At 41.1% G+C, this 21,959-nt stretch overlaps 1 protein-coding gene across 1 annotated transcript in view; it reads left to right on the forward strand.

Moving 5' to 3' along the window:
- The first annotated feature begins 8,457 nt into the window (after nucleotides 1–8,457).
- Nucleotides 8,458–21,959, forward strand: part of DNAJC3 (DnaJ heat shock protein family (Hsp40) member C3) — a 109,209-nt gene continuing 95,707 nt past the window's right edge. Inside the window, exon 1 of the mRNA XM_003257394.4 lies at nucleotides 8,458–8,682. Within this exon, the coding sequence (XP_003257442.1) occupies nucleotides 8,601–8,682 (82 nt within the window). The 5' untranslated portion in view covers nucleotides 8,458–8,600. The remainder of the gene's footprint in view (nucleotides 8,683–21,959) is intronic.

Consider the following 21,959-nt stretch of genomic DNA (forward strand, 5'->3'; position numbering starts at 1 on the left):
TGCCAGACATATTAAAGCTCCATTGTATGTTATTTCTTTTCCCTTGCTGTTTTTAGGATCCTTTGTTTATCCTTGACCACTGGGAGTTTGACTGTTAAGTGCCTTGAGGTAGTCTTCTTTGGGTTAAATCTGCTTGGTAATCTATAATCTTTTTGTACTTAAGTATTGATATTTTTATCTAGGTTTGGAAGGTTTTGGGAAGTTCTCTGTTTTTATCCCTTTGAACAAACTTTCCACCCGCCCCCCGCCACCATCTCTTTAGGGCCAATAACTCTTAGATTTTCCCCCTTGAAACTATTATCTAGATCCTGTAGGTGTGCTTCATTCTTTTTTATTCTTTGTTTCTTTTGTCTCTTCTGAGTGTGTATTTTCAAACAGCCTGTCTTCAAGCTATTATTTTCTTCTGCTTGATAAATTCTGCTATTAAAAGACTCTGATGCCTTCAGTATGTTGATTGCATTTTTCAACTCCAGAATTTCTGCTTTTTACTTATTTCAATTTCGTTGTTAAATTTATGTGATAGGATTCTAAGTTCCTTCTCTCCACTATCTTGTATTTCTTTGAGTTTCCTCCAAACAGCTATTTTGAATTCTCTGTCTGAAAGGTAACATATCTCTGTCTCTCTGGGATTCGCCCCTGGTATCGTTTAGTTTGTTTGCTCAGGTCATGTTTTCCTGGATGACTTGGTGCTTGTGGATGTTTGTTGGTGACTGGGCACTGAAGAGTTAGGTATTTATTATAGTCTTCACAGTAGGGCTTGTTTGTAGTCATCCTTCTTGGGAAGGCATTCCAGGTATTCAAATGGACTTGGATGTTGTGATCTAAGTTTTTGGTCACTGCAGCCATATCTGCATTAGTGGGCCCCTAAATGCAGTAATATTGTAGTTCTTGCACACACATAGAGGTACTGCTTTGGTGGTCTTGGATAATACCTGAAAGAATTCTCTGGATTACTGGGCAGAGACTCTTGTTCTTTTTCCTTGTTTTTGCCCAAACAGAATCAGTCTGTCTCTCTCTCTATCTCTCTCTGTTGAGCTACTTTATCAGGGGAATTGCCCCCAATATTTCAATGTAGGTTCTTTCTATTTTCCCTAAGTGTCGGCCAGCCGAGAAATAGAGAAAGATTACAAAGAGAGGAATTTTACAGCTTGGCTGCCGTGGGTGACATCACATATCGGTAGGACCGTGATGCCCCGCTGAGCCTCAAACCAGCAAGTTTTTTACTAAGGGTTTTAAAAGGGGAGGGGGTGTAAGAACAGGTCGTAGATCACACGCTTCAAAGGGCAAAAAAGAGCACTACTGATAAGGGTCTATGTTCAGCGGTGCATGTACTGTCTTGATAAACATCTTAAATAACAGAAAACAGGGTTCGAGAGCAGGGAACCAGTCTTACCAGGGCTGGGTTTTTCCCCATCCTAGTAAGCCTCAGGGTACTGCAGGAAACCAGGGCGTCTCTCAGTCCTCATCTTAACTGCATAGGACAGACATTGCCAGAGTGGCTGTTTATAGACCTTCCCCCAGGAATGCATTCCTTTCCCAGGGTATTAATATTAATATTCTTCGCTAGGAAAAGAATTTAGTGATATCTCTCCTACTTGCATGTCCATTTATAGGCTCTCTGCAAGAAGAAAAATACGGCTCTTTTTGCCCGACCCCGCAGGCAGTCAGAACTTACTGTTGTCTTCCCTTGTTCCCTAAAAATCGCTGTCATTCTGTTCTTTTTCAAGGTGCACTGATTTCACATTGTTCAAACACACATTTTACAATCAATTTGTACAGTTAACACAATTATCACAATAGTCCTGGGGTGACATACATCCTCAGTTTACGAAGATAACAGGATTAAGAGATTAAAGACAGGCATAAGAAATTATAAAAGTATTATTTGGGAACTGATAAATGTCCATGAACTCTTCACAATTTATGTTCCTCTGCCACAGCTCCAGCTGGCCCCTCCATTCAGGGTCCCTGACTTCCTGCAACACTACCTGTAGCTGAGGGAGGGTGACACAAGTACCTCTGTGGTCACCATCACTGGGACTGTGGATGGTCAGACCTGAAGCCAGCACAGCTATGGGTTATGCCGAAGGCCCACTGTAACCACTCCTGCTACTACCAATGTTAGCTGAAGGTCCTAGGGCTCTACAATTAGCAGGCAGTGAAGCCAGCTAGCTTTCTGTCTTTCTCTTCAGGATGGCAAGTTCCTCAGAGCCCCGAGTGGGTTCAGAGATGCTGTTTGGGAGTCAGCAGCAGTAACTCCAGAACCTGGAGTCAGAAACCTTAGAAATCTACCTGGTGCTCTATTCTACTGAGGGTAAGTTGGCACTGAAACCATAAGATGAAGTCCTTTCTAGTCTTCCCTCCCCTTTCACCATGCAGAGGAGTCTCTCCCCATGTCCATCAACATTACAAGACACTGGGAGTATTGCCATGATTCTGCTGATATTCACTTAAGACCTAAGAGTTTTGTAGTGAGCTTGTGGTCAATGCTGCCATGCCTGGAATTCACCTTTCAGGGCAGTGGGCTCCCCTCTGGCCCAGGGCCAGAAATACCATCCAAGAGCCAACTCTGGAATCAGGGACCCCAAGAGCCTACTTGGTTCACTTCTCCACTGTGGCTGAGCTGGCACCTCAGCTATAAGACAAAGTCTCCTTTATTCTTCCCTCTCCTCTTCTCAAACAGATGGAGTCTTTCCTCATTGCCACCCATAGCTGTGAATATGCTGGGTCACGCCTGCAGCCAGTATACCTCAGAGTCTCACCCAAGGCCCACAGCATGTATTACCTGGTTACTACTGCTGATTATTCAGGACCCAAGGGCCCTTTAATAAGCAGGTGATGAATCTTGCCAGGACTGGGTACTTCCTTTCAAGATAGTGGGTTCCCCTCTGGCCCAGGGTATGTCTAGATACGTTGTCTGGGAGGTAGGGCCTGCAATGGGGACTGCACAACCCTGCCCGGTGCCCTGTCCTACTGTGGCTGAGCTGGTATCCAAGTTGCAAAACAAGTCTTTACTCTTCCCTCTCCTTTCCTCAAGTGGAAGGTGGGGGTGGTGGTGTCTCTTTTGGAGCTGCTAGCTGTACTGCCTGAAGTTGGGGGAGGGGTGATACAAGCACACTGCATTGGCCACCCTGCCTAGTGTCTCACTAGGTCACATTGCCCCCAGGTCCATTGGCTCTAAGCCCAGCACAGCAGGAGGACTTGCCTAGGAGTTGCAGTGCTTGTGGCCTAGGTTACCTTTCAAGTTTATTTTAAACCTTAGAGCTCTTTAGCCCATGGTGGTGAGGCTTGCCAAAACTGAAGTTCTGACTGCTGGAACGGACGATTCCCCTCTGGCTAAAGCTGATCTAAATGCTCCCTCCATGGGTGTTGGCAGCACTAAGTTCCAAGGCAAAGGCCCATAATTACTGTCCTTTCCCCTTCCACAAATGTACGAATTCTCTCTCAGTGCCACACAGTCACTGCCAGGGGATAGGGGAGGGGTGATGTTGGCAATTCAAGACTGCCTTTCCTACTCTCTTCAACGCCTGTCAGCAATATGCAGTTAAAACCAGGTACTGTGATTGTTCGCCTGATTTTTGGTTCTTATGAAGGTGCTTTTTTTGTGTAAATAGTTGTCAAAGTTGGTGTTCATGTGGGGATGATGATTGGTGGAGGCTTCTATTTGGCTATCTTGCTCTGTCTTCCTCATGTTATTTTCAAAATCCATTTTAATTATCTGTCATTTAATTATTGTGTTTATAACATTTATATTTAATGCAATTGTGTTTATATGTTTGGATTTAGATGTGAGAATATGGAAAATAATAAGTCCTTATATTTGTTGTTACAAAAATTTTATAAGATCAAACATATTTAAAGACATGTCATTATGTCACTTAATTTAGAAATTAAGAAAGCTTAAATTTTGAAGAGTTTACCCATTGTATATAAAATATAATATTGTACTTGGTTAATTTCCTATAAAATCAGAAGATACATAGCTGCCTTTAAATTAGTATTAACACATTCCAGTGATCAAAGATTCATCTACTTATCGGAAACAGTACATGAACCTTTTAAAATACAATTTTTACACTTTGTAGTCCAGAATTGTAATGTTAAAGACTCTTTAAATCACACTTCAAAACTTTTAGCTCATAATTATAATAACATAACCTATTACTTAAATGCACTCACTCATATTTAAAAAATAAAAAATACAGTGAAGAGCATTTTTCTTTTAGATATTTTACTAGATTTTTTGGACTATAACTGGAATGTGTATGTAACAACAGATATTTTAAAAAACAAATAATCTACAATCTCCAAACTGACAGAAAAAGAGAAGAACATCAAAAAGAGGAGAAAAGAGCTGGCTTAGGCAACTGTTATCTCTGTAAAGGGCTAATTCTCTTTCTTCTGCAAGGAGAGGAGATAAAATTTGATGCAGAAAAACTCATTTGGACACAAATACACAAAAACGAGTAACCGCAGTTGATTTAAAAATACTCAGCCCCTTCACAATATTTTAAATAAACTTCTATTGCTGAAACAACTTTCAAGTAAGGGCATAAGGATAATACAGGGAGGTCCCAAATACCCCTTACTTATTTTTCCCTATTGTTAGCATCTTGCATAACCATGGTACATTTGTCAAAACTAAGAAAGTAATAATGGTACATTACTATTAAACTTGAGACTATTCATATTTCAGTAGTTTTTCCACTAATGTCTATTTTCTATTCCAGGATCCAGTTTAATACAGCACACTGCATTCAGTCATCAATTAAGTTTCCTCAGTTTCCTCTGGTCTGTTACAGTATTTCAATCTTTCCTTGTTCCCCAAGACATTGACAGTTTTGAGAATACTGATCAGGTGTTTTATAGAATGTCCTTCAATGTTAGTTTGATTTTTTTTTTTCATGTTTAGACTAGATTGGGTTATAGGTTTTGAGAATACCTCAGAGGTGAACTGCCCTTCTCATCACAGTATATTGGGAGTATATGCTGTCAACATGACTTGATATTAACTTTGACCACTTGGCCAAGATAGTGTTTCCAGGTTTCTGTACTATGAAGTTACTCTCCTCCTCCCTTTCCATACTCTGTTCTTTGGAAGTTAGTCACTAAGTCCAGCCCACACTCAAGGAAAGAGGGAAAATGTGCTCCACCTGGTAAAGGGGGACGTACTGTGTTAAGCTTTATATCTACATTCTAATCTCCTGTCATTGTTCTATAGCAAAAGGCAGTTTTTGCAGATGTGATTAAATTGAGGAACTTGAGTAGGAAGAATATCTTGGATTATCTCAGCAGGCCCAATATAATTAATTACAAGGATCCTTACAAGACGGAGGCAAGAAGGTAAAAAATGACAGAAGGTGATGTGAATACAAAAGCGGAGACTGTAGTCATGTGGCCAGAAGCCAAGAAACAACATAAAAGAGGGTGGAAAGCAGAGAATACAAGATGTGATTTAAAAGCCAAATTTTATATGAAGGTACCAAAATTTGATCAGAATCCCAAAATCCTTGAAAATAAACCGTAAATTTGACATATAAGGTTCATTTTTTATTCCTCAGATTGGCAAAAACTGAAAATCGATTATAGTTAGTGATGGTGAGTAGGCAGGAATATAAACAGCTGATAGGAATATAAATTACTCCTTTAGGAAAGATAATCTGACAATGCATCTTAAAAGTTTAAACGCATTCTTTGACTAAGCAATTTCAATTTTAAAAATGTAGCTTTTTTTTTTGATAAAGTCTCACTCTGTTGCTCAGTCTGGAGTGCAGTGACATGATCTTAGCTCACTGCAACCTCAAACTCCTGGGATGAAGCAATCCTCTGCCTCAGTCTCCCTGAGTAGCTAGGGCAACAGGCAGGAGCCACCACACCTGGCTAGTTTTACATTTTTTTGCAGAGACAGGATCCTGCTATGTTGCTCAGGCTGGTGGCAAACTCCTGGCCTCAAATAATCCTCCCATCTTGGCTTCCCAAAGCGCTAGGATTACAGGTGTGAGCCACTGCACCCAGCCTAGAAATGTTTCTTAGAAACAAAAGCACAAGTTTGTAAAAATAAATGTGGAAGGATGTATATGGTGGCATTAACTTAATGCTAACTTTTTTGTTTTTAATTTGGCACAAAAAGGTGTTTATAAGTGCTCTACTTGTTTCTGAACATTTATTTCTCCTCATAGTTAATTCCTAAGCAAATCTTATTCCCTTTACCTCTAAAATATGTTCTAGATCTGTTCACTCCTCTCCACCAACATTGTTTTTCCTAGTCAATAAACACAGATCAACCTAATAAAAATTGCGTAATACTCTTAATTTTGGATATATCATAAATATACTACCATTGTTTAAGTCTTTTCTACTATAATTAACAGATAGTATGAATTACAGTAGAGATTTGCTTAATTTAAAAAAGACTCCATAGATTCTGACGAATGCAAACATATTTACAGTAACTTTTCTTACAATCACTGGATTACTTTGGTTTTTGGTTTTATTGGCAAGAGTGATGCGTGAAAACCATGACTAGATGAACATTGGAGGAAACATTCCCAAGCATTAATCACATAATTTTAGTTTTGTACATTTTTTTCTGTCTAATGTTACTTTCTTTGTTGTAAAATTATCTTTTTTCAAGGAATGCTTTGTAAAGCTTAGTTCTAATATTACAGAATTCATAGTTTTGTAGTCTCAAAATCACTCACCATTGAAGACTCTTGCTATTTTTATTTCCTATAACACGAAGTCTATTATCTCCTTAATAATTTTTAATTTCCATCCTTAGAACTTCTTCAGCTCTGCTACTTTTTCCTTAAGACCAGGGTTATAGGCAGTACACTGGTGATAACTCACAGTCTAGAAATATTGCATTTTGTTTACAAAGTTATTTTCTATGTTCAGCATTTTGCTGAACCTTTGGGTACAGTACCTCAATTGAATGTCTTCACCTGCATATTTGTGGACATTGAAATCATCTACCATTTTTCAGAGACACTACTTGTGATATAAAAAAACACAAGCCAAAAAAAAATCCCAAGGAATTTCTGAAGGAGCCTCTCTTCACTATTCCGCTCTCGTTAGAATAATGAGTAACACTGGTATAACATTCTACAATTCACAAGAACATTTATCTGCTTCATGAAACCTCAAACCCTTGAGACTATCAGGATCCTAACCACTTTACAGTTGAAGATAACTTACATAATAGTTATGGGGTTTCCTGGGTCTGACTCCTTTACTCTTCACATTACATTATGTTGCCTTCCCCACAACTAATCAAAGACTCCGTTTTTTCTTTTTTCTTTGTCGAAACCATTTCCTCCATATTAGTTCCCTTTGGAATAAAAGCCTTTTTAAAAGTCCACCTTAGTATATCTTCAGGGAATCACAAATTCACTATGCTATTTATAATTCATGAGTTTCTCTAATGGTATCAAGGCAGCAAATACAGGTGAAGTAATAAGTATGCACTTGATAGTACTTAACACACATACCCCGTGTAAAAATACTGCTGGTGTACAGTGTGTGTGTTGGTGACGCCAGAGGAAGTGGCCGTGAAAAGGCTTAATGCCGCATTGAATAACTTCAACCTCATCTTGCTCAGGTTCATATCTCTCCTGAATTTCCCCTGGTAAGCGCAAGATGCAGGATCCGTTCTCAGTTTTTTGCTTACCAGTTAACACTGGCTGCATTCAGGAACGCCTTGCTCTCTTAAGCCACAGTGCCTTCCTGGTCTCTTCTTCACAGGGTCTTCCACAATCGCTCTTTTTTCTGGGCACGCTGGTTTGCTGAAAGTCGGGGTGGCGGGGCGGGGCGTTCCCAAGTTTCCAGGCCAATTACCTACCTGCCTTAGAGCAATTACGCACTTCTCTCTGGTAGGCCCTGAAATGTTCTATTCATCAGATCGCCCCAGCTTCTTTTGACCGTTTCTTGCTTACGGCTCAGTTCAGACAGTATTTGTTCCGGGACGCTCAGCGGGAGGCGGTGTTTACCGGCTCACTCGAGACCTCAATTCCAGGCGCCCTGCAGCTCCCCTCAGACTCCCCGGGACCGTGTTTGGCCTTCCCATTCGTACGCTGCGGCTGCGCTTTCCTCTCCTAACACCACGCTGGCGAAGCTGGGAAGGATCAAATAGTCCCCCTCGCCAACCTAGCGCGGCGGGACCGGCCCAAAAGTGCCTTTGCAGCCTGCGCATGCGGACTCGGCGGCCGCCACCGACTCCCCGTCTGCTTCCCTCCGGGCGGCAGAGGCGGTTTGGAGCTTGCTGACAGCTCTGCGACCGGCAGGCGCAGCCTCGTCTCGTGCTTCCACGTTATCCTATCAGAGACGGGGCGGGGCGGCGGCCTCCGCAGCCTATCAGTGCGAACCACGACCCCGGCGAGCCCGGGAGGGAAGCCGCCAGAAAGAAGGCGATTGGACGGCGGCGGCGCTCTGGGGCGTAGCGTCGCCCGGGCCCCGCCCACCGCTGCCTTCCTCTGCTGGGTTCCAGAGCCGCTGAGGCCTGAGCGAGAGCCGACGGCGGGCGGGGGCAGCTGCTGCCAGAGCGCCGGCGCGTGCTGGTGGGCCACACACCTTTCCTCCTCTTCACTCGCGAGCCTTCGGACATGGTGGCACCCGGCTCCGTGACCAGCCGGCTGGGCTCGGTGTTCCCCTTCCTGTTAGTCCTGGTGGATCTGCAGTACGAAGGTGAGTCCTGCCTTTCCCCGGCCGGGAAGTGGGCTCCCGGACCAGGCCCCCCGCGCTTTCCCGTCTGCGCCCGGGCGCCTGTCCCGGAGCGGCTCGGGAGGTGGGGCGAGCGCTGGGGGGGCCCGCGGCCTTGCTTGGGCCTGAGCCCGCGCCCGGTTCCGGGTTTGCCTGGGGAAGAGTCGAGGGGACTGGCGGGCCGCGGAGCCGGGACAGCGGGTTTCGACTAAGGAACGGGGCCGCAGGAGTCGGAGGAGGCGGGGTGCGCCCCGTGGCGGGGAGCGGGGGCACCGGGCTGCGACTTCAGGACGTCCTGGGACGCGGAGACTTGGGCAGCCTTTGGGTCCTGGCCTCGCTTGGGACCCTCGCTGGGCGCCTGGGGACACTGTCAGTCATTGGTGCTGGCTGGGAGGAGGCACTAAAGTGGCCAAAAGACTTCCTTAGCTCTGGAGTTCTTGGGTGGAGAAGGAGTGTCATGTCCAGCTGGGAGTTGGAGGGGACAGTGATGACTATTTAAAAAGTGAGTAACCATCCCAATTAAGATGCACTGTCGTGTGGATAAATTGTTAGTTTGGTGCAATGAGGAGCCGCTGTTGGAATTCCATATCCCGGACGGCCGGGCACTGAGTTTGTGGTTTTACAACTCCCAGCATGGTGTCATTCAACGTATGGCTGGCATTACTTTTCCAAGTTCGCTGTAAAAAGGTTCCCTTAAAAAGATACGAGCGATTAAATTTCACTTCAGTCCTGCAGACTGGAATGTTGGCTACTGCAGAATAGCGAAAATAGGGGGCTGTCTTATCTTAGATGGCAGCGGGGAGGAGTAAGAATTAAAGCCGATAGTGCCGATTTAACGAATGCTTGTGGCGCGGTTACTGTGCGAAATATTCGAGTGTAATGACACATCACATGCACTGATCTATTTTCATCCCCATAAAAAGGGCTAGTTGTCAAGGAAGTCAAATTAAACCTTTGAGTATTCCATTCAAAGGGAGCGAGGAACTAAAAATTGGGAATTGTTTATAGTGAATTCCTCTGAAAGTTCTCAACTTTTTTTTTTTTTAAAGTAGTACTCCCAGTTTTTAGGTGTCACCCATAGCAATGGGCTTTTGCTTTTGCTTCCCCTGGTAACCATATTTTTTGAACCCCAAATCAGAACACATAGTGTGGCAACATTGGGACAAAGAATTTGACAGTGAGGCTGCCCCCAGAAAAATCTAGGGGATTGGAATTTGAAGGCCTGTACCACTTTAATATGGGTCATATATTCTAGTTCTTTTGCATTTTCAAAAGCTTCATTCCTCCTGCCCCCACACCCCACCATCCCTCATCTGTAGTATTTATCTCCAGTTATCATTAATAATTTATTTTGGACACTTAAGAGAAAGTTGCGTATGTTCTGTTTAATGGTGATTTTTTTTTTTAAGTTACAGAGATGCACAATTTTGAATGACTGCTTTTCCCACTACTTTGTGAACCACCTTTTTAGAATTGCCGTTCTGTATATGAGTCTGTAAGGACTCTTAACTCTTCATTTCCCTACTGTGGTATTTTCCATAAGAAAGCCGCATTTGAGAGCTTTTCTGTGTAGGAGGCACTGGTGACATTTTTCAGAGGAGTGCCAGAGTGTCTTCTTTAGGACCATTGTCTGTGTAAAGTAGCAGGGACTTAGTACAGGTAACAGAAAAAGGAAAGAAAGGAGCCTTTCTGTAAGCCATATCTTATTCATGAAAGCGTGTGGTATTCATTCCTACTTTACAGACCAGGGAACTGAGGCTCCAAATGTTTTACTAAAGTTCATTTTGTGTGCACGCTGGAGACAAGTAGTTGACAACATCATGTGAGTCCAAGCATTTTTAAGTGATGGCAGCTGAGAAAAAAAAGCACTTTTTTTTTTTTTTAATTAACAAGAAGGTTATTTCCTGGGAGGTTTAATACAGTGGTTCTCAAACTTGAGTGTGCATCAGAATCGCACATGGAGGGCTTTTTAAAACAGAGTGCTGTACCCCACTTACAGAGTTTGATTTATTAGGTCTTGATGGGACCTGAAATTTTGCGTTTCTAGAAAAACCCCGGATGACCACACTTGAGAACCACTGGTGTAATAAATTATATAGAGGAGTTAAATTAGGTGTCTGCTATGTATTTGACACTGGATTTGGTGATGGGGATATAAAGGTAAGAACTCTGACTTGAATTAGCAAACTGTTAGCCCCTGTTTTCCCAAATAAATTGTGTCTGGATTCACTATCTCATAGTTCTCTGAAAGGCAAATGAAAGGACTGCTAGGCCTGAGGCTTAATAAAATTGTGTTGTATTAAGGATTTTTGTTAAATAGGTAGATTTTAGCTGCTCTTGTCACACACAAAGTAATTATGTGAGATGATATATTAATCTGCTTCACTCTTGTTAATCTGCTTCACTATTGTAACCATTTTATCTGTGTATATCTCATAATACTATGTTGTAAACATCAACTATATACAATACAATTCGCTTTTAAAAAAGAAATGAAGGAGAATGGTTATGAGAGAAGTGAATGTGGAACTAAGAGGGGCACAGGATGGAGAAGAGATGACCTAGTCTTTTTCTGATTTTGAAATATTTGCCTTTGTTTTCTTCTAGATTTTTCTGTTAATTGTCATCCAGAGACAGAAAGTATATATCATGAATTGAAAGTTTGAGTCTTTTGGGCACCCTCCCTTCTCAAAGGCCTTTTAAAGAGTGAAGTCTTAAAGCACTAGATGAGATCGAATTTTTGGAATAGAAATAAAACTTTAGTAGTATCTGCTTTAGTATTCTCATGTTACAGATAAGGAAGTTACTTCATTTCTTTGCTAATGGTTTGTCCTGTTGGTGGCTTGAGTAGCAACACAGCCTGGGAACCAAACCTTTTTTCTGTTATCATAGTTTTATCTCTTTTTCTTCCTTAACATGCTATCTGGACCCAATTTTTCTTTATTTCATTGAGCTGATTAAACCATATATTTTGGCCATAGGGAAAAGAATAGTTGAAAATATATAGTTGAAAATCTATACATATAAAATATTGTGATAAGTTTTATTTGAACCTAACCTATTAAAGGTATGTTTTGTCTTTTCTAGGATTTTCTTGACATTATCTAAATAGGCAAAGAATAAAGTAGCAAAAATGAGTGACTTTAAGTAATTTAAATAAATTAAGTATCATAAAAGGTGGTCATATATTTTCTAGAATTATTTTAAATTCTTTAATTAAGATAGGCTATAGTTAGCAGTAGTATCAAAGTTCCAGTTCTCTTGACTAGTTAGTATTTGCTGAGAAGCTGCCTGGAAATGCAGTGGTTTTCATTCTGTGGGGTAGGGGCAGTTGTTCTGGGAGGGGGATGCCCTGTAGTAATTAGGTTTTATTTTCCCATGTGAAGTTAATTGTTGTTAAGTTTAATTTCTACTGCTGTGGTCTCTTTTGATTAATGTCCTGCAGTTAATCTTTGTTTATATGGAAGTATCACGGGAACCCATTCACCTGCTCTTCAGAACTCAAACATTTCAACCACAGATTTATTTTTCTTTCCATATCTTTAGAAAGCTACTTAAAAAAATTAAATCTGATGAGTTTGTATCATTTGGTGTTCTGGAATATGGAGAAGACTCATTTAATCAGTCAATAAAGCCTTTTACTAACTATATTACTCTTTGGTGAGGTATATCTACATAGCATAGAACTCATAGCTTTTGCTTTTGAGTTTACAGACCACTTAGGGTTTAAGACATGCATTTGCAAAGCATTCATGTCCTCTTTTTCTCCTTTCTCACTTTAGACTGAGTGGTCCATTATTGTAGTTAGTGCACTGCAAATGCCCATTTATTTTCTGGCCCCTGTAATCTTCTGTTTTACTCACCTACCAAAACCCAACACTGGTTAAATTCAACTTGGCCAACTCTTTTTATACCTTATAGGTAAACACGGATGGAGGAAAATGGAGACATCTTTGCTGATTAGTCTCATTTATCTTTATTTTTATTTTCAATTTTTTTTCGAGACAAGGTCTTGCCCTGTCACCCAGGCTGTAGTGCAGTGGCATGATCCTAGCTCAATGTAGGCTTGACCTCCTGGGCTCAAGCAGTCCTCCCACCTCAGCCTCCTGAATAGCTGGGACCACAGGTGTGCACCACCGCATCCCCTACTAAGTTTTTAAAATTTTTTGTAGGGACAGGGTCTTCTATGTTGCCCAGGCTGGTCTTGAACTCCTGGGCTCAAGCAATCCTCGTCCCTTGGCCTCCCAAAGCGTTGAGATTACAGGTGCAAGCCAATGCGCCTGGCCCTGATTAGTCTCATTTTAAAGAAACAATCTCAGTCGCAAATGCACATTAAATACTGCTAACACTCCCACAATTCTTTACTATGTCTATTCTTGAAAATCAGTATTTCAAACATTTTCCTCCCTCTGTAAGCCTCTAATTTAAACTCTCCTTTCCTCTCTCCCCTACCTCATTCTTTTAGACCTTGTCTTTATTGAGAAAATGAAAGCCATCACAAGGCAAGTTCTTCTTTCTACCTCAAAATTCACTAGCTTATCTACATTTGTACCTATTCTGCTACTTTTTCCTCATATTGAAATACATTAAATATCTCTATTCCCAGATAAATCTAATCTGTGTACTTACACTCTGGATTCCATTTCCTCTCACCTTCTGAAAATGTTGCTCCTACAGTTGTATTTTTGTGCTGCTATAACAAAATACCACAGAGTGAGTAATTTATAAAAAAATTTCAGCCTGAATTTTGAAGGGAACATTCAGACAATAGTAGATGCCGAACTTCCTGTACTATCTTTCTTTGGCTAGATTCCACTGTCTTCTGTGTTTCTGCTACAAGACTTCTTTTAGACTCTACCCCACCTTGCTAGAGTCTTGGCTTAGCCTTTTGTTCTTTTTTAGAGAAGAAACTTAGGGCTTTCCTCATTCCTCACATTCTAAGTGCTCCAACCTGAATAACCATCTCTCTCTCTGGGATTGCTCTCTGGTCTGGGTCTGCCACCGCGTTTGCTTGAACTTTAGTATCTTTGACTATGAGTTCTTGCCTCCTTTAGTCTGATTCTTCCAGTCTTGATTGTAACTCACATCATACCTTTAACCCCCCACCTTTAAGTCTAAAAAAATCCTTATTTTCTGCTCTCCAAAATATAAGATATTCTAATATTAATTTCAGTGAAAGACATAGTTGGCTACTCTACCTTTTTCCCTGCCCTTGCTGCTTATTTTGCTGACTTATGATCACTGCTTGTCTAAGGAGAAACCTATTGTCTAATGCTGATTAGGAAATGGCATGATGTTTGGTTGTCTTACCTCTCTGAAAATGTTTACAGACCATGTGGCAAAGGAATAAAAATTACCTGTGGCTCAAAAGAGAGTGGATTGCAAAAACAGCCAATAATTTGCAAATAATTTTATTTTTCAGATGTGTCTTTATGAATCATTGATCATATGTTTGACTTGATAATTGTTATGTATTTTAGATTTTATTCTGATGAATTATAATACGTTTAAATAAAAAGGCAAATAGTTAAATTCATTCAACAAATATTGCACACCCACTATGTGTGGGATACTGAATTAGGTGATACAAAGAAGAAAAGACAGCTCCTCCTCTCAAACTTGCTTTTGATAAGTTTTGTGGAGTTGGGACTTTGAGAAGCAGGCAAATTGTGAAAAGCAATGTATAGAGAGAGTAATATTGCAAAGTGAAGTCATGTACTTGTGAGTGTGGAAATGCAAAATATAATAGGAAGATTGAAGGAGCTTTTTTTCCCTCTCTCAAAACAATACAGTGTGAGGGAAGATTTCACAAAGGAGCCAGCATTTGAGGGCAGAATCTTTTTTTTTTGTTTAACTTTATTTTATTTTAGATTCAAGATATACATGTGCAGGTTACATGGGTATATTGTGTAATGGTGGGGTGATATGATTTAGATCTGTGCCCCACCCAAATCTCATGTTCAGTTGTAATCCCCAGTGTTGGATCTGGGGCCTGGTGGGAAGTGATTGGATCATGGGGGTGGTTCCTAATGGTTTAGCACCATCCCCCAGAGCTGTTATTGTGATAGAATTCTCACAAGATCTGGTTGTTTAAAAGTGTGTAGTATCTCCCCACTCTCTGTCTTCCTCCAGCTCTGGCCACGTGAAGATATGCCTGCTTCTCCTTTACCTTTTGCCATGATTGTAAATTTCCTGAGGCCTCCCCAGCCATGCTTCATGTACAACCTATAGAACTGTCAGCCAATTACACCTCTTTTCTTTATAAATTACCCAGTTCCGGCTGGGCACTGTGGCTCACGCCTGTAATCCCAGCACTTTGGGAGGCTGAGGCGGGCGGATCACGAGGTCAGGAGTTCAAGATCAGCCTGGCCAAGATGGTGAAACCCCATCTCTACTAAAAATACAAAAAATAACTTAGCCAGGTGTGATGGTGGGTGCCTGAAATTCCAGCTACTCGGGAGGCTGAGGCAGAGAATTGCTTAAACCTGGGAGGCAGAGGATGAAGTGAACTGAGATTGCGCCACCGCACTCCAGCCTGGGTGACAGAGCAAAACTCCATCTCAAAAAAAAAAAAAAAATTACCCAGTTCCGGGTATTTCTTTATAGCAATGTGAGAAGGGACTAATACAGAAAATTGGTACTGGGAGTGGGGCATTGCTATAAAGATACCTGAAATTGTAGAAGGAAGCAACTTTGGAATGGGGTAATGGGCAGAGGTTGGGACAGTTTGGAGGACTCAGAGGAAGACAGGAAGAGGAGGGAAAGTTTGAAACCTCCTAGAGACTTGTTGAATGGTTGTGACCAAAATGCTGATAGTGGTATAGACGTGAAGTTCAGGCTGAGGAGGGCTCAGAGTGACCACAGATGAGGAACTTATTGGGAACTGGAGTAAAGGCCACTCTTGCTATGTGCTTTAGTAAAGAGACTGGTGGCATTGTACCCTTGGTCTATGGATCTGTGGAACTTTGAACTTGAGAGAGATGATTTAGGGTATCTGGTGGAAGAAATTTCTAAGCAGCAAAGTGTTCAAGATGTCACCTGGCCTCTAGCAGCCAGTGCTTATATTCATGAGCAAAGAAATGATGTAAAATTGGAACTTACATTTAAAAGGGAAACAGAGCAGAAGAGTTGGAAAATTTTCAGTTTGACCATGTGGTAGAAAAGAAAAACCCATTTTCAGGAGGGTAATTCAAGCAGACTGCATAAATTTGCATAAGTAAAGAGGAGTCAAGTGCTGATAGCCAAGACAATGGGGAAAAGGGCTCCAAGGCATCTCAGCAACCTTTAAGGCAGCTCCTTCCATCATAGGCCCAGAGACCTAGGAGGGAAGAACGGTTTCCTGGGCGATTCTCAGGGCCCTGCCACCCTGTGCAGCCTCAGGACACTGCTGCCTGCATCCTAGCTACTCCAGCTCCAGCCATGGCTGAAAGGGGCCCAGATATAGCTGAGGCCTTCAGACGGTGCCAGCCCAAACCCTTGGCAGATTCTACATGCTGTTAAGCCTGCAGGTGCTGAAAGCTAAGAGTTGAGGCTTGGGAGCCTCAGCCTAGATTTCAGATATATGGAGAAGCCTGGATGTTCAGGCAGAAGGCTGCTGCAGGGGCAGAGCCCTCATGGAAAAATTACTAGGGCAGTGCAGAGGGGAAACGTGGGGTTGGAGCCCCCACACAGAGTCCCCACTGGGGCACTGCCTAGTGGAGCTGTGAGAAAGACCACCATCTTTCAGACCCCAGAATGGTAGATCCACTGACAGCTTGCACCATGCACCTGGAAAAGCTGTAGCCACTCAACGCCAGCCCTTGACAGCAGCCGCGTGGGCTGAGCCCTGCAAAGTCACAGGAGTGGCACTGCCCAAGGCCTTGAGAGCTCACCCCTTGCTGCAGTATGCCCTGGATGTGAGACATGGAGTCAAAGGAGATTATTTTGGAGCTTTAAGATTTAGTAACTGCCCTACTGGGTTTTAGCACATGCATGGGGCCTGTAGCCTTTTTCTTTTGGCCAGTTTTACCCTTTTGGAATGGGACTATTTACCCAATGCCTATAATCCCATTGTATCTTGGAAGTAATTAACTTGTTTTTTATTTTATAGGCTTATAGGTGGAAGGGACTTGGCTTGTCCCAGATGAGACTTTGGACTTTTGAGTTAATGCTGGAATGAGTTAAGACTTTGGGGACTGTTGAGAAGGGATGATTGTATTTTGTAATGTGAGAACATGAGATTTTGGAGGAGCTGGGGCGGAATGATATGGTTTGGATCTGTGCCCCACCCAAATCTTATGTTGAATTGTAATCCCTAATGTTGGAGGTGGGGCCTGGTGGTAGCTATTTGGATCATGGTGGTAGTTTCTAATGGTTTAGCACTATCTCCCTATTGCTCTTCTCATGATAGAGTTCTCATGATATCTGGTTGTTTAAAAGTGTGTAGCACCTTCCCTCTGTCTCTCTTCCTCCTGCTCTGGCATGTGAAGAGGTGCCTGCTTCTTCTTCCTCTATGATTATGAGTGTCCTGAGGCCTCCCCAGCCATGGTTCATGTACAGCCTGCAGAACTGTGAGCCAATTAAACCTCTTTCCTTTATAAATTACCCAGTTTCAGGTATTTCTTTATAGCAATGCGAGAATGGACTACATGGGGTGTGGGCTTCTAGTGTACCCATTACCCTAATAATGAACATTGTACCCAGTGGGTAATTTTTTAACCCACACTCCCTTCCATCTTCTCCTCTTTTGGAATCCCCAGTATCTGGCTAATTTTTTGTATTTTTAGTAGAGACAGGGTTTCACTGTGCTAGCCAGGGTGGTCTCGATCTCCCAACCTTGTGAGCCACCCCCCTTGGCCTCCCAAAGTGCTGGGATTACAGGCGTGAGCCACCGCGCCTTGCCCTTTGCCCACGTTTTAATGGGGTTCTTTGTTTTCTTCTTGTTGAGTTGTCTTGTAGATTCTGGATATTAGTCCTTTGTCAGAGGCATAATTTGCAAATGTTTTCTCTCATTCTGTAGTTTGTCTCTTTGCCCTGTTGATTATCTTTCGATGTGCAGAAGCTTTTTAGTTAAGTCCCATTTGTTTATTTTTGGTTTTGTTGCATTTGTGTTTGGGGTCTTCATCATAAATTGTTTGCCTAGGCCAATGTCCAAAATGTGTAATCTATCTTGAGGTAGTTTTTGTATATGCTGGGAGATAGAGATGCAGTTTCTTCTGCATATGGCTAGCCAATTTTCCCAGCACCATTTATTGAATTAGGGTGTCCTTTCCCTGTTGTTTATATTTATCAGCTTTGTCAAAGATCAATCAGTTGGATATAAGTATGTGATTTTATTTCTGGGTTCTCTATTGTAATCTATTGATCTGTGTGCCTATTTTTGTACCAGTACCATGCCATTTTAGTTACTATAGCCTTGTAGTATAATTTGAAGTCAAGTTATGCCTCTGGATTTGTTCTTTTTGGTTAAGATTACTTTGGCTATTCATGCCCTTTTTTGGTGCTGTATGAACTTTAGAATTGTTTTTCCTAGTTCTCTGAAAAATGACATTGGTGATTTGATAGGAATTGTGTTGAATCTATAGATTACTATGGGCAGTATGGTTATTTTAATGATAGTCTCCAAATCCATGAGCCTGGGATGTTTTTCTGTTTATTTATGACATATATGATTTGTTTCATAAGTGTTTTGTAGTTCTCTTGGAGATCATTCACCTCCTTGGTCAGTGTTTTCCTAGGTATTTTATTTTTTTTGCGTATGGCTTTTGTAAATGGGATTCAATTCTTGATTTGGTTTTTGGCTTGAATATTGTTGGTGTATAGAAATGCTACAGATTTTTATACGATGGTTTTGTATACTGAGACTTCACTCAAGTTGTTTATCGGATCTTGGAGTCTTTTAGTAGAATCTTTAGGGTTTTCTAGGTAAAAAAATCATATTTGTGAAGAGACATAATTTGACCTCCTCTTCTCCCGTTTGGATATCTTTTATTTCTTTTTCTTGCCTGATAACTTTAGCCAGGACTTCCAGTACTATGTTGAATTGGAATAGTAAGAGTGAACATCATTGTCCTGTTCCAATTCTTAGGGTGAATGCTTTCAGCTGAAATTTCCCCATTCAGTATATTGGCTGTGGGTTTGTCATATGTGGCCTTTATTACGTTGAGGTATGTTTCCTCCATGCCTAGTTAATCTAGGTAGCAGTTTATCAATGTTGCTCATGGATTTGGAGAATATAATATCGTTAAAAAGACAACAACTACCTAAAGCAATCCACATACCACCCAAAGCATACTGTCTTGGTTACTGTAGCCTTATAGTATAGTGTGAAGTTGGGTAATGTGATGCTTCCAGCTTAGTTCTTTTTGCTAAGGATTGCTTTGGCTATTCAGGTTCTTTTTTGGTTTTATATTAATTTTAGAATATATATATTTTTAATTCTGTGAGAAATGACATTGGTAATTTGGTAGGAATAGTGTTGAATCTGTAGACTGCTTTGGGCAGTGTGGCCATTTTAATGATATTGATTCTTCCAACCCATGAGCATGGAATGTTTTTCCATTTGCTTGTGTCATGTATGACTACTCTGAGCAGTGTTTAATAGTTCTCCCTTTAGCAATGTTTCACCTCCTTGGTTAGCTGTATTCCTAGGTATTTTACTTTTTGTGTGTGGCAATTAAAAATGGGATTGTGTTATTGATTTGGCTCTCAGCTTGAATGTTGTCAGTGTATATAAATATTACTGCTGCTTGTACATTAATTTTGTATCCTGAAACTTTAGTGAAGTTGCTTATCAGTTCCAGGAGCCTTTTGGTGGAGTCTTTAGGGTTTTTTAGGTATAGAATCATATAATCACTGAAGAGAGGTATTTGACTTCTTTCCCTATTTGGATGCCTTTTATTTCTTTCTCTTGCCTGATTGCTCTGGTTAAGACTTCCAGTACTGTGGCAAATAGGAGTGGTGAGAATGGGCATCCTTGTCTTGTTCTGGTTTTCGAGGGAAATGCTTTCAGCTGCTGCCTGTTTAGTATGGTGTTGGCTTTGAGTTTGTTATAGATGGCTTTTATTATTTTCAGGTATGCTTCTTCGATGTCTAGTTTCTTGAGGGATTTTTATCATACAGGGGTGTTGGATTTCATAGACTGCTTTTTCTACGGTTTTTTTTTTTTTTTTTGAAACAGGGTGTTACACTGTCCCCCAGGCTGGAGTGCAGTGGCTCTATCTTGGCTCACTGCAACCTACGCCTCCCACTTCAAGTGATTCTTGTGCCTCAGCCTCCTGGGGCTGGGGTTACAGGCATGCACCACCATGCCTAGCTAATTTTTTGCAGAGATGGGGTTTTGCCATGTTGGCCAGGCTGGTCTTGAACTCCTGGCCTCAAGTGATCCTCCCGCCTCAGCCTCCCAAAATGCTGGGATTACAGGTGTGAGCCACTGTGCTCAGCCTTTCTGTATCTATTAAGATGATCATACGGGTTTTGTTTTTAATTCTGTTTATGTGGTAGACCACATATGTTTGCATGTGTTGGATCATCCTTGCATCCCAGAGACAAAGCCCACTTGATTGTGTGTGTGTGTGTGCGCTGTTGGATTTAGTTTGCTAGTATTTTGTTGCATATGTTTACATCTATTTTCATCAGGGATGTTGGCCTGTGGTTTCCTTTTTTTGGTTGTCTTGCCTCATTTTGGTATCAGGTTGATACTGGTTTCATAGAATGAGTTAGGGAGGAATCCTTCCTCCTTGATTTTTTTTTTTTTTTGGGGGGGGGAATACTTTCAGTAAGATTGGTAACCAGCTCTTCTTTGTATGTCTGGTAAAATTTGGCTGTAAAAAATCTGTCCTGGGCTTTTTTTTTTCCTGGAAGATTTTGCTAGGACTAATTTGATTTTATTGCTCATTATTGGTCTATTCAGGATTTGTTTCTTCTTGGTTAAATCTTGGGAGATTGTATGTTTCTGGGAATTTATCCATTTCCTCTGAGTTTTCTAGTTTGCATAAAGATGTTCATAGTAGTCTCTGATGATGTTTTATATTTCTCTGGTATGAGTTGTCACCTTTCTCATTTCTGGTTGTGCTAATTTGAATCTTCTCTCTTTTATTCTTGGTTAGTCTAGCTAGTGGTCTTATCAATTTTGTTTATCCTTTCAAATAAGTTTTTGTTTTGTAGATCTTTTTTCTTTTTGGTCACAGTCTCATTTAGTTCATTTCTGATCTTTTTATTTCTTTTCTCCCAGCTAGTTTTGGGTTTGTTTTATTCTTATTTTCTAGTTCCTTGAGGTGTGGTGTGTGGTTGTTCATTTGCGATCTTTCTGTCTTTTTGATGTAGGCATTTAATGCTGTAAATGTGCTTCTTAGCACAGCTTTTGTTGTATCCTAGAGGTTTTGGTATGCTATGTTTCTGTTTTCATTTGTATCAAAAATTATTTTGATTTCTGCTTTAATTTCATTGCTGGCCCAAAAGTAATTCCGGTTGTTGACTTTTCATGTACTTGTGTTGTTTTCAGAGTTCCTTTTGGTATTGACTTCTAATTTTATTCCATTGTGGTTCAAGAAATACTTGATATGATTTTGACTTTTTTTGGGTTTATTGAAACTTTTCATGGCCAAGCATATGGTTGATTTTAAGAATGTTCCACACACAGATGAGAAAAATGTTTATTTTGTGGTTGTTGGATAGAATGTTCTGTAAATGTCTACTAGGTCCATTTGGTTTAGAGTTTAGTCTAAGTCGAGTTTCATTGTTCACTTTCTGCCTTGATGATCGGTCTTGTGTTGTCAGTGGGGGGTTGGTGTCCCTTCATTATTGTGTGGCTATTGATCTGTTTTCTTAGGTCTAGTAGTAGCAGTTTTATGAATCTTGGTGCTCCAGTGTTGAGTGTGTATATGTTTAGCATAGTTAAATCTTCTTGTTGTATTGAACCTTTTATTATTATATAAATAATAATAACCCCAGGGCCCAACCCCAATCTCAGCCCTACTCCACTCTAGCACTATAGTTGTAGCAGGAGTTTTTCTGCTCATCTGCTTCTACCCCCAGTAGAAAATAGTGTATTAATCCAAACCTTTACACTGTTTAGGTGCTATTACCACTTTATTTAGAGCAATCTGTGCTTTAACACAAAATGACACCAAAAAAATGGTAGCACTCTCCACTTCGAGTCAACTAGACCTTGTAATACTCACAATTGGCATTAATCAACCACACCTAGCATTCCTACACATCTGCACCCATGCCTTTTTTTTTTTTTTTTTTGAGACGGAGTCTCACTCTTCTGCCCAGGCCGG

The sequence above is a fragment of the Nomascus leucogenys genome, chromosome 5 (genome assembly GCF_006542625.1).
Source record: "Nomascus leucogenys isolate Asia chromosome 5, Asia_NLE_v1, whole genome shotgun sequence".
Classification (NCBI taxonomy): domain Eukaryota; kingdom Metazoa; phylum Chordata; class Mammalia; order Primates; family Hylobatidae; genus Nomascus; species Nomascus leucogenys.